Source organism: Panthera leo, chromosome C2 (assembly GCF_018350215.1).
Source record: "Panthera leo isolate Ple1 chromosome C2, P.leo_Ple1_pat1.1, whole genome shotgun sequence".
In the NCBI taxonomy this organism is placed as follows: Eukaryota; Metazoa; Chordata; class Mammalia; order Carnivora; family Felidae; genus Panthera; species Panthera leo.
Genome location: NC_056687.1, coordinates 42,330,200 through 42,343,138, shown reverse-complemented (window position 1 = coordinate 42,343,138; position 12,939 = coordinate 42,330,200). Strand labels below are relative to the sequence as shown.

The 12,939-nt window shown below is 35.6% G+C and overlaps 1 protein-coding gene across 3 annotated transcripts in view; it reads right to left on the bottom strand.

Annotated features, from left to right (window-relative positions):
* ARL13B (ADP ribosylation factor like GTPase 13B) overlaps nucleotides 1-12,939 on the bottom strand; it is a 66,843-nt gene that overhangs the window by 51,499 nt on the left and 2,405 nt on the right. For all 3 annotated transcript variants that reach the window (XM_042955248.1, XM_042955250.1, XM_042955249.1), the window contains exon 2: nucleotides 1,837-1,907. In XM_042955248.1, coding sequence (XP_042811182.1) covers nucleotides 1,837-1,907 — 71 coding nt within the window. The remainder of the gene's footprint in view (nucleotides 1-1,836; nucleotides 1,908-12,939) is intronic.

The following is a 12,939-nucleotide window of genomic DNA, read 5'->3' as shown; positions in this document are numbered from 1 at the left end:
AGAGATACAGGAACAAAGGGGGTAATTAAGTAGTGATACAAGCAGGTATAGGTAAGTATAGTCCAAAGCAGAGGAAGTAGCCAAGTCTACTGATGGTGATGGGAATGGGTAAAGGTAGCAAGAGGTTGGAAAAGACTTCAAAAAGGAGACTATATAACAAAAAAACCATCTTTAGAGACATTTAGATATTCTGCTTTAAAAGCAGATATTCCCTCTACTAAGACAAGTGGGAAGAGCATAAACAAATACAAAAGCATGAAAAGGTTCCACTGGAAAATTTCATGTAGCTCTACATAACTGGAATCTTTAAAAAAAGAAAAAAGGTAAGAAATCAGCCAGTGGAGTAGGCTGAGGAGTAAACAAATATGAGATAAAGAACAAAAACAGAACCAGAGGGGAGCTCAAAGTGGAAAGCAGCTTTGACTTTTTGTTCATGATGTAACACCCTGAGTATTTTTTTTCTAAACTCAGAAAGAGAAACTGATGGATATATGGAGGTGAAAATCAGAAGAGAAAGATCCTAATGGAAAGAGGGTGTTCTAAGTACACACAAGAAATTAGATAGTCTGATTCTTAGATTCTACTCCCTTGAATGTAAGGCTTTGAAGAAATGGAAGAAGTGAAGATGTTTAGATGAGCAGTCATGGCCTGCAGGCCAAATCTGGCTCACTATTTTTATATGGCCCTCAAGCTAAGAATGTGTTTCACATTTTAAAATAACTGCAAAAAATATCAAAAGGATAGTATTTCATAACACATCAGATTTCAGTGTCCATAAACAAAGTTTCATTGGAAGGTGGCCATGCTCATTTGTTTACATATTGCCTATGGTTGCTTTTGCATTATTATGTCAGGGTTGTATAGTTGGGAAAGAGACTGCGTGATCCTCAGTCTCAAATATTTACTATCTGGCTCTTTAACAGAAGAAGTTTGCCAGCCCCTGGATAAGATGATGACAGTCAGTGCTCTGCGAGGATATAAGCTAGGAGATAGCACGAGGGGTACCATAAGAATCCACAGGTGATAATACACAATTTATATCTAATATTACATGGTAGAATATGGGGTGGCAAAACATTTTCCTTCAAAAGCAAGTTTTGCAAGGTGTTAATTTTCTTTCATAAACCTCCATAAATAAAAGCCTCTATTTGGTATGCGTATCTTGTTGCAACATTCTTTTTCAGCAAAAAATATATGTTAAGTTTCTTCTCAATTCATACTCATGCTTGGCTGATGCTACATCTTCTGGGTACACAACAAACCCACTAGCACAGTTGCTTCTATGTTGTAGTAAACAGCATTAAATTAAGACTAAGTAAATACATCCAATGAGATGTAATATAAGTGACATAAAACTCTTTAGTAAAAAAGAGGCCCTACTTTTAACATAACTATAAAAATTACGTATCATATTGAAAAACAATCAAGACGCGCAAGGAAAGACATGCTGGCTAACTGTATTTCTACCTCCGTTTGATTTAGGTGCAGCCTTGGGACTAAATTCTGGCCAAGAGAATGCAAGTGGAAGATAGGTACCCTTAAAGATGGGCATGTCCTTTTTTTACTTTTTCCCTCCTGTGCTGAGAAGACAGATGTAATGCCTTTTATCTGATCAAAGACCTCAAGGATCCTCTGCACCTCTGCATTTATTCACATCTGAAACATGTTAATAGGCTGGTACTAGTAAGCTAGAATCTATTCCCCATATTAGCCACAAGTCTACTAAGAATACAAAGAGATGGAGTGTATACTATCTGTACCAAATGATTATGTAACAAATCAATTTACATAAATAAATAATTCAGAGTAATTTAATAAGAAACATTTTCAACTTACCTCCTTGGATTCCCTTTGCCGTTGCCGTTTTACCAGCATTATCAAGTCCCACCATCACAAGAGTCACCTTTCTTAAAATAATAAAAATTTAAAAATCACTTTTGAGTTAATCCAGTATCAGGGGAAAATAAAAGCAAATTCATTCACTCAAGCAACATATAAGGAACATCTACTACGTATAGGACAATCTGCTGGACCCCAGGCAGTTCAGTAATGAATGAAACAGATTCAAAAAACAAAATTCTTGAGAAATATCCTTGAAGTGTCATCCTTTTGTTCTATAAGCAAAAAAGGAAAAAAATAAAAGAAAGTTGTACAAGAGAGAGTACAAAAGGTAGAGAAGAAATAAGAGAAAGAAGGAAAAGGATTCTAACACATGAGCTATTTATCATGGCTAAAGATTCACATACACCAACGGTGTGTTCAGCTCTGTTTTTAGATATGCAGCACCTTTCCAAGTATAAATCTTAAATACAGTATAATAACATGATTATTAAGTGCTAACATATTTTGGAAGAGTGTTCCTAAAATTATAAAGCTTAAAATACTTTTGATGACATAGCTAAACTTCAGAGAATCAGAAAAAAAAAAAAAAAGTCTAGTTCAATTTACAATCGAAGAAACATAAACCCAGACTTGTAAGACGACAAGTTGCTTAGAGTCAAAACCAGAACCTAAATCACTTAATTCCTAGAGACTTCTTAAACCTGGCATAGGTATAAAGGAACAAACCTATTATAATGGTCCTATTATCTTGGCAATTCAGTCTACCACTAAAGCTCATTTCTGTTTCAGGCTGAACCACTGCACAATACAAGAGGGAAGACCATTCATTAACACCATGGATTTGGGAATATAGAGAGAAAGTCGCAGCATAACACAGCTGTTGTGTTAAAACCACAGGGCCACATTCCTATGCGATACAGTCAGGGTTTCTGCCAACTCATCTTCACGGAGGATCATCTCAAGAAGAGTTTAAAAAAACAGAGCTTAGATGTTAGAAGGGGTGTTCTTTCATCCCTCTAGCCCTGACTCTCTTGGATATGTTGTGTTGAGTTTTTTTGTTTGTTTGTTTGTTTTTAATTCCAGATGTCTTCAAAGGATTCATATAACAAAAAGAAAGGACAGAGTTGAGGTGTGAGGCAGACAAGTTAGGGGTTGCACACTGAGGAAGAACACACTGGGTCTTGCAAAAACCAAACTGGTCGCTTATTAAACCAATTAAATAGTTACTGACCACCCTCTGGACGCTAGACACCAGTGTTCTAGGTACTTGAGATATACCTTTTTATTCAAATGACTGCAACAAAAAAAAGCAAACAAAAACAGACACAGAAACTCTTCCCTTACTAAATTTACACGTTAGTGAAAAGAAACAGTAATAATAAATGTAAGAAATAAGTACATTATAAGCTATGTAGTATGTTAGAAGGTGATTAGTTACTATAAAAAGAAGAATATAGAGTAAAGCAGGCTAAAGGGAGGCAGGAATGGAGATGGGAGCCAGGCTGCAGTTTTACATTAGGGTGATCAGGGCAGACCTTCTTGAGAAGGTAAAATCAAAGCAAGGCCTTGAAGGAGGGAGTTAGTCATGCAAATATCTAGGGCAAGAGAGAACACCCAGGCCAAAGGCATTGACATGAGGGTATGCAGGAATGTTCTAGCATCAGCATGCAAGTCAATGTGGTAAAACCCAGTGAGAATGGAGCAGGGAAGGACTGGGAGCAGGGAAGGACACCAGAGGCCAGATCATGCGGGGCCTTGTAGTTGAGGGCTTTGGTTTTTGTGAATGAAGTTAATTTACTCTCCATATTAATTTCCTTTGTTATCCAAGAGCCTTAGTCTTCTAAATGTTTCAACCATCTCTACCCACCATGGGAAATGAATGGAAGTATATCTAAGCTTGAGTAAGTGCAAGAATAAAGTAAGCCACAATTAGCAGCATCCCCTTACCCCAACCTTGTCAGCCAGTGGTGGGGTCAATGGGAATGTCAAAGAGAACCATGACAGATTACGAATTTAAGGAGCTGTCCAGACTTCAAGATGTATTATAAAGCTGTAATCATCAAGATAGTATGGTACTGGCACGAATTTAAGGAGCTGAGGTTGTATTTGAGGTCCAGATATCTCTGTGCATACAGAAATTTTGCCTGCATTATCAACTTTGAAAAATATGAATTTACTTAAGGAACTGTGTGTGATTTTTAAGAATATAAATTTATTATTTTGTTTGAAGAATTCATAACTACTAAATATCAAATAAGATTTAAACACAAAATAATTCCCTAAACAAAATACAATAAATGATTATCCAAAAGAGATGGATGGATAATGTCACATTTATGTAATATTTTAGGTAACTCAAGTTACTAGATATACAATGAATTAGATTAAAATGATATTAAAACAAATTCAATTGTCCTCTGAAAAATGTATGATGCATTTCAAGATCCACCATGCTTCAAACCTGACCATAAACCAAAACAATTACCATGAGGGAACAAATGCCCACAGTATGCTTATGTGCATCATTTATTCTATAAATATTAATTATATACCTTGTACAGAGCAGCACACAAACATCCACAATCCCTAGCCCTCCTATACCTTACAACAAGAAACAGGTTGCTGTCCTTCCTTCTGTATTACACAGGTTGCATCTTAACGTTTTCTCTCCATTCTTGTCTGTCGGCCTAAAAAACCTTCCAAGTAATTGCTATTACACATTTTGAAACACTGCTCTTAAAGCTAGCTACCAAAGATATTTGCTTTTTACTTTAAAAGCTTTCCTTTCTAGGGGCACCTGGGTGGCTCACTCGGTTAAGTGTCTGACTCTTGGTTTCAGCTCAGGTCGTGATCTCACGGCTGGTGAGTTCAAGCCCTACACTGGGATCCGCGCTAAGAGTGTGGGGCCTGCTTGGGATTCTCTCTCTCTCTCTCTCTCTCTCTCTCTCTCTCTACCCCTTCCTGCTTGTGCTCTCTAAATAAATAAATAAATAAGTAAACTTAAAAAAAAATGCTTTCCTTTCTTACTAAAATATTAGGTTCAAACAAAAAAAGTCCTTCAAACATACAAATCACTTTGGAAAATTATAATTATGCTGAGACTGGCATAAAATAAGCCTCTCTAGATTTCTTTTTTACTTTGACTACTGTTGAAAGTAGTTAATTTTTTAGATCATTATGCTATATACTTGAAAACATGACTTTAATTAAATACTTGAGGTCATTAAAGTCTTAATGAATAAACATAACATTAGCAGTACAAATAAAAATCAGCATGAATTACTGCAATCTCTGATAACAAAGCATTGAATTTATACTTTCAGAATAGAATGGATTTAAAAGGTTAACATTCACCTAACACTCAAAATCCTATGCAACGTTTTAAAACATGAAGATGTACAATCTAACACATGTTAAAATGTACATGTCATTACACCTGCTTAAAGTATGGTAAATTATCACTGGGAACAGTTGGCTGTGGTACAAAAATGGAAGACATTCTATGTCCTTTAATCTTATGATTACTGATCAAGTACATTAATCCTTCAATTGAAAAAAAAACAGTATACAGTGTTCTTAAGTTCATAGCATCTGGAAAAGTTGACACTAGCAAAAAAAACAATCATTTAGTCATTTGATCAGGCAGTAATTCAATAAAAGTACATTAGGCATTAGGCATTACAGACACAAAAATGCCTGAGACATGGTTTTCTATCTCAGTGTACTCATCTTCTAATGAGAGTGACTAAAACATAAACAAATATTAGCACATTGTGACACTATGACAGTTGAATATGCACATCTATATATGCAAGATGTTTAAGTAATACAGGGCAAGATAATTTTAGCCTAGAGATACAGATACAGAAGATCAGGGAAGCTTTTTACACAAGGCAATGCCTCAGCTAAATTGTTAAAGTGGAGAAGTTTGCCAAGCAAGGGAAAGGTGCAAATAGAAGGAGGGAGAATGAAGAGATTCCAGACTGAGAACACTGCCTGGGAAGATACCATACCAAGGAGGGGAGAACTGGCAGGATATCGGGTTGCTAAACCCAGGGGTTAAGAGCACACCTCAGTAGAGCCGTATTAAACAAAAGGAGACCATGCTTGCTAGAGGCTCATCATACATAATCACGACTCACTACAACTACACATTGAGTGTAAAGGAAACCTGATATACTTCTGCTTTAGGAACTAGTATCAACAAATAGTTAACAATGTGACCTTCCCAGAAGTTATCACTTCATTCTTATTGCAGTTTATCCCTGAGTCTCTAATTATATATCAAACTAGAAAGGCTGGGATGGGAAGGACTATGTTTTTATCAGGAACAAATAACAGGGATTGTGTGCAATCTGATATATTTGCACACAGTTGGTATTAGAGAGACCTGTATTCAAGTCCCAGATTTGCCACTTCCAAGCTATATGAGCTGGGCCATGTTATTTAACTTCTTAGAATTTTATCAGTAAAATGAGATTATAACAACTATCCCATAGGGATGTGGTAAAATGAAATATGACAATGCAAGTGAAGTGCTCAATGTCTGTGGCACAAAATAAATGCTCAATCAATAGCTATTCTTACTATACCACAAAATTTAAGCTAGGGAGTCCATGAGATGAGACCACAAAAACAGGCAGGAACCAGATTACAGAAGAGAATGAACAGGTTTCAGTTTTACACACGTCGACAGCAGTGCTTGCTCATCTCACACTGAAGTCTGAAGCTGCAGAAAGATCTGTCTTGGGTTTATGAGACACACCTGGTAATTAAAACTATGAGAAGAGATGAAAGATCCCAGGGAGAGCACAGGACGGAGAAGAGCCAGGGGAACATGGCACCCCAAGAACCTTTGAAAAAACTCTTAAAACTGCAGTCAGAAAGAAATGAGACCAAAGAAATGGCTGCACCGGGAATAGTTTCCAGAGGGGTGAAGAGACAATCAATATCAAATACTGCAAAGTTTTGCAAAATAAAAGTATCTTTTATACAATTGCCCCAAATTAAGTAACTCAGAAGAAAATGCTCTCATCTTTTCCCAAATCCTGCAATAACCAATGCTTTGAATTTATACAGTATGTCTCAACAGTTCAAAGCTATTTTATCCTATCATTTACATCTTACTGTCCCTGCAAGCAGAGCAGGTACAAGTTACTCAAGGCTATAGCGCTAATAAGAAGTTAGTCAACAGAAGTTTCCATGGGAAGTTTAAGTACAATGGTTTGTAAAAAGTAATAATTATTACTATTGAATTATTACTATTGAACCATTTGTTTAGCCTGTCATTTATTCGCATCATATATATGCACACAGGGGCGCCTGGGTGGCTCAGTCGGTTAAGCATCCAACTCCAGTTTGGGTCATGATCTCATGGTTCCTGGGTTTGAGCCCCACGTCAGTCTCTGTGCTAACAGCTCAGAGTCTGGAGCCTGCTTCTCCCTAGCTCTCTGTCCCTCCCTGGCTTGCACTCTGTCTCTCTCTTTCTCGAAAAATATTTTAGAAAGTATTTATATACATGCACAGAGATAAACATGTGGCTCGTTTTCATCAAGGAACCTTGCAAGTATCACCCCAGACTTAGGTCTGTCACAATCATAACCTAGTTTATGGACCTAACAGAAGGTAGATTACCTAGTAACAGGGATACTGAGGTCATGAATTGCATCCGGCTAATAAAACCTAATCATGATGTCGATGGAATCTAACTATAGCATTTTTCTGCTTAAAATCCTTAAACAGACTCAAGTCCCAACTCTGCAGACTCCTCTTCTGACACTCTCCTCCAGTAGGCCTACTAGTCCTGCTATTCCCCTAGTCCTTTCTGTCCTTCCTGACCGTCCAATGCTACCACAGCAAACAGACCTTAATTTTTCTCATGCAACTTCTCACATAGTCTCCTCTACTGGAACTTGTCAATCAGCTCAGGAGCCCCAGGATCAAATGTGCTGGGCACACATTAAGCATCTTTACGGAATGACACAGCATAATATATTTTCCGACTCCCCCATTTGCCTGACTAAACATTATGTAAAACGAAAATATATAATTTTCAGTTGGTAAAGTATTATAATGGATTTAATTTATATTAATCTTCACATAAAAGTAACCGTTCAATCTTAGAAAACGTAATCACAATTATTTATCTTCTTACACCAAACCAAAGAAGTTTACGTGCCCAAGTTTTCAAGGAAATAATTAATGGTGAGAAAGATTTTTAAAACTGAAGTAATTCTGAGTAAAAAAAAAAAAAAGTAGGGATTAAGAGTCAAAAGCTTGTTTTATATATTTAATTTCAAAGTCTCTTTGTATGTAACAGATAAATAATTTGATATGTAAGAAATATAAGCAACATAATACTGGGCTTTTGAACTCAGATTCAGAAAATATTTGAATTATTAATCTTCTCTGATTTTATTGCGATCATTTGAACATCTAAAATTCTAAACTTCCTGATCTATCAACTAAGGAGACAATACCTCAAATGAGATAATTACATAGAAACTATTTCTAACTTCAAAAATATTTTGCAAGTCAAAATAAAATATTTCACTAAAACACTAAAAAAACCTGACACATCAAATTGATATTACTGAAAATATTTGGAACCACATAAAGCAAGTTCCAAAGTTAAAAAGTAATGTAGACACATGTAGGAGAAGACACGTGGGAACATTATTTTATGATAAATGTACAAGAGAAAGAAAAAACCTACCACAAAAAAAATTGATACAATAAAAAATATTTACCAAAAAAAAATTATGGCGTGATTTTATTGTACAAGTGCATTATTTGCTGACATTTTAATTCAAACTGTGGAGTTCAGGATAATATTACATCAAAATCACTACCTAAATTTATGGAGGACCATAATAATAATAAATAGCAAGAGGACCAAACTTGAGATCATATGCTAACTCTGAAATCTTAAGTCAAATTTTTAGTGTCAATTTATTCATTCCTAAAATATAAAGAGGTAGAATACGAATGTCTCTAAGTCCTTTTTATCCTAAAATTCTAAACTTCGTACTGAGGATAAACAAGAAGCCACAGGGGTTTAAAAAGAAATGTGAAACATTCCAGTTCTGTGTACAGCACATCAGATAATCCTTGCTAATCTGTATGTACAGCTTAATTAACAAATTAAAAACTCAGCAATTTCTATAAATGGCCTAGGATTTATAGTTATATTTATTTAAACCAAAAAACATGGCTATGTACGCCTTACCAAACACCACAGTGATGTACAGAAAGCATTAATCTGCAGTGCTTACTGTAACATCTAAGTCTCTTCCTTTAGACTTGGCCAAATGAATGACAATTTACTAATAAATTTGCGGTAAAGCTTAGATAGGCTGAATTGTAACAACAAAAAACACAGGTAGACAAGAAACTAATTCCAGCTAGTGGTTACTTCTGGGGATGGATTGGTAGGAGATGAATAGGATATAGGGAGCTTCAAAGATTTGTTATCTATTTTTCTTTAGAAAAAAAGCAGAAATGTGCTAACCAAAAGTTAATACTTGTAAAATCTGGGTGATAGGCACATGAGTACCTAGTATATTTTTCTTTTTGTTTACATTAATAGTAAAAATACTTTTATTTTTTAATGTTTATTTATTTTGAGAGAGCGTGCACATGTGCACATGCAGGGGGAGAAGGGGCAGAGGCCAGGCAGAGGAGCGGGGAGGGGCGGGGGGAGTAGCATAGAGAATCCCAAGCAGGCTCTATGCTGTCAGCACAGAGCCTGTGTCGCAGGGCTCAATCCCACAAACGGGAAGATCCTGACCTGAGCTGAAAACAAGAGCCAGACGTTCAATCGAATGAGCCATCCGGGTGCCCCTACCTATTTTTTAATTATAATATTATATAACTCTTGTTGCCAATTTTTTTTCATTTAAATTGATATTAATTTTCTGCTTCTGTTAGGCGAGCCACTTCTGAATTCATGCCCATGGGAAGCTTGGGAAGCACAAATTTCTTCAAGATCCAGGCAAAATTATACTGCTTCCAAAATCCTGCTTTCTATTCTTGCTAAAAATCTTGGAAATCATCTTTCAATTCTTGCATATTCTATCATATTTTATATGCACTAATGCACTAATACCAAGATGCTACTTGGTATAAATAATAGGCATTCAAAATATGTAAATGATAATATGTAAGGGTAAGGACCTGTTTACAAGGTCCAGAATATACTGACCACCATGACTTGGGGGTTTGTGTCCAGGATGAAGCCTGTTCCCTATACACAAAATAAATTTCAGTAGAGTTTTAAATGTTAAAAATTAAAATATGAACATATTAGAAAAAAGGTGTAGGTGAATATAATCTTGGATACATATAATGGAATATAATTATTACACTGAAAGAGTGGTGTATTTAAATAAAATTTTTTTTTTAATTTTTTTAACATTTATTATTGAGAGACAGAGAGACACAGAGCATGAGCAGGGAAGGGGCAGAGAGAGGGGGAGACACAGAATCCGAACGATGCAGGGCTTGAACTCACAAACTGCGAGATCATGACCTGAGCTGAAGTCAGACGCTTAACCGACTGAGCCACCCAGGCGCCCAATAAAAAAAAAGTTTTTAATGGTTATGCTTCAAATGCCACCAAAAATTCACAAATATAACAAATCAAAAAAAATATATCTGCAATATACACTACAGAGAAATGGTTACTACTATATACATTTAAAATCTCTTTTAGAAAATTCAGTAAGAAAATGCACTTGCCTCGATAGAAAAATAGAGAAGGAAATCGTTGGGAAGTTCCCAAAACAAGAAATACAAAAGTCCAAGGGAAAAAATAATTTTACTAGGAACTCAGAAAATAGAAACTAAAAGCAGATAGCATTTCCCCCTATAACTTGGAAAAAACAAGTGATGACTCTCACTTTTTGAGGGGAAAAAGGCACTTTTATATACTTCTGGTGGGAGTAACAAGTGATTTTCTTTAAAGCCTTGCTGAAGAGCAATTTGGCAACAGATATCAAATACATTAAACTTTTTCATACCATTTGGTCTTGAATTCCATTTCTAAAAATATTTATATAAGGATGCCCACCCAAGCACTGCTCACAATAGTGAAATATTTTAAATATCCTAAATATCTAATAACAGGAATGATTAAACATTCTTTGGTGAATGTATAGAACACACTATTCTGCTTAAAAAGATGAGAAACGTGTAATGTTGCAAAAAGATGTTAATTATGATTAGAGCAAAAATAAATAAAAAGCTGTGAAACAGCAACTCTATTATCTATTGTTTAAAAATTCACACATATGGAAACTATCAACAAAACAAAAAGGCAAAGAATGAGAGAATATATTTGCAAATCATACATCCAATAAAGGATTAATATCCAAATGTATAAAACTTAGGAGAATATACAGACACAACTCAAAAAAAGAAAAAAAAAAAAGCAACCCGATTAAAAAACAGGCAGAGGACGTGAACAAATATCTTTCCAAAGACAACTACAGACAGACAACAGGCACACAGTGATGCTTAACATCACTAATCATGAGGGAAATGTAAATCAAAATTATAATAAGATATTACCTCATACTGGTCAGACTGGCTATTATCAAAAAGACAAAAAATAACAAGTGTTGGTGGAGATGTGGTGAAAAGGGAAATCTCATACACTATTAGTGGAAATGTAAATTGGTGCAACCACACCCATGATGGAAAACATATAGTACGGAAGCTCCTCAAAAAATTAAAAATAGAACTATCATATGATCCAGCAATTCCGCTTCTGGGTATCTATCCAAAAAAAACACAAAAATACCAATTTGAAGAGATATATGCACCCCCACGTTCACTGCAGCATTATTTACAATACACAAGATACGGAAGCAACCCAAGTGTCCATTGATGGACAGATTTAGAAGAGGAACTATATAGATATGCAATGGAATGTTACTTGGTCAAGAAAAAGAATGAAATACTGTCATTTACAACAACAAGGATGGACCTTGTTGGGTATCACGCTAGGTGAAACAAATCAGACAAAGACAAGTATCATATGATTTCATTTATATGTGGAGTCTAAAAAACAAATAACACACAAACAAAACAGAGACAGAGACAAGAAACAAACTTGGTTACCAGAGTGGGGAGAGATGGTGTGCAGGTGAAATAGGTGAAGGGGATTAAGAGATACAAACTTCCAGTTATAAAATTAATAATTCATGGGGATGTTATATACAGCATCAGGAATACAGTCAATAATACTATAATAACTTTGTATAATGTCAAATCATAATTACACTTACCATGGGGATCATTTGATACTGTATAAAAATATTGAATAACTATGATATACACCTAAAGCTAATAAGATATTGTATGTCAGTTACACTTCAATAAAAAGAAACTTTACAGATATGTAAGAGATTCTACACCAAAATGGGAATCTTTGGGTATGAGATTGAGGGTAACTAATATCTGCCACTTTTTTGCTTAGCCATCCATGCCATCAAGCCATCCTAGAGGACCAGTGAGAAGAGCTGAATAAACATTTCATTACAAAACATGGATAAGTAGAGACAAATACAAGGTGCAAAGCAAACACAATGAAAGGGTAAAGAATCTAGCTGGAATGCAAAGACAGTTTCCTGACAGAATTGCCCAACTGACAAGTGAGGAATGATTAGGAACAGCCAAAAAAAAGAAGGGCATTTGGTGAGGTATGGAGGGCTAGAGAACTTAAGTACCCCAAAACTGGCACAACAGGAGGAAAAAGGAAAAAGACCACTGGCAACAGTGTAGAGAATCAATCAGAAGGGAACAGTGGAAAGTCTGTCAAAGACATCTGGGGGAGAAATAATGGAAAGTTTAGCTACAACAGAACAGTGGGTATGGAAAGGCTAAAAGAGTGTAAGACATATAAGTGGTATTAAACAGGTAGAAACCAAAGGACTTGATGATTTGAGAGAACAAAGCCCAAAGAGGTATCTAGAATCACTCTTGGCTAGATTTGGGTAAAAGGAAAGCAGAAGCAATTCAGCATAGAAAAGAGAGAGGACATAAAGTTCAATTTTGGATACGCAGGGATTGAGGATTCTTGTGGAACAGGATAAG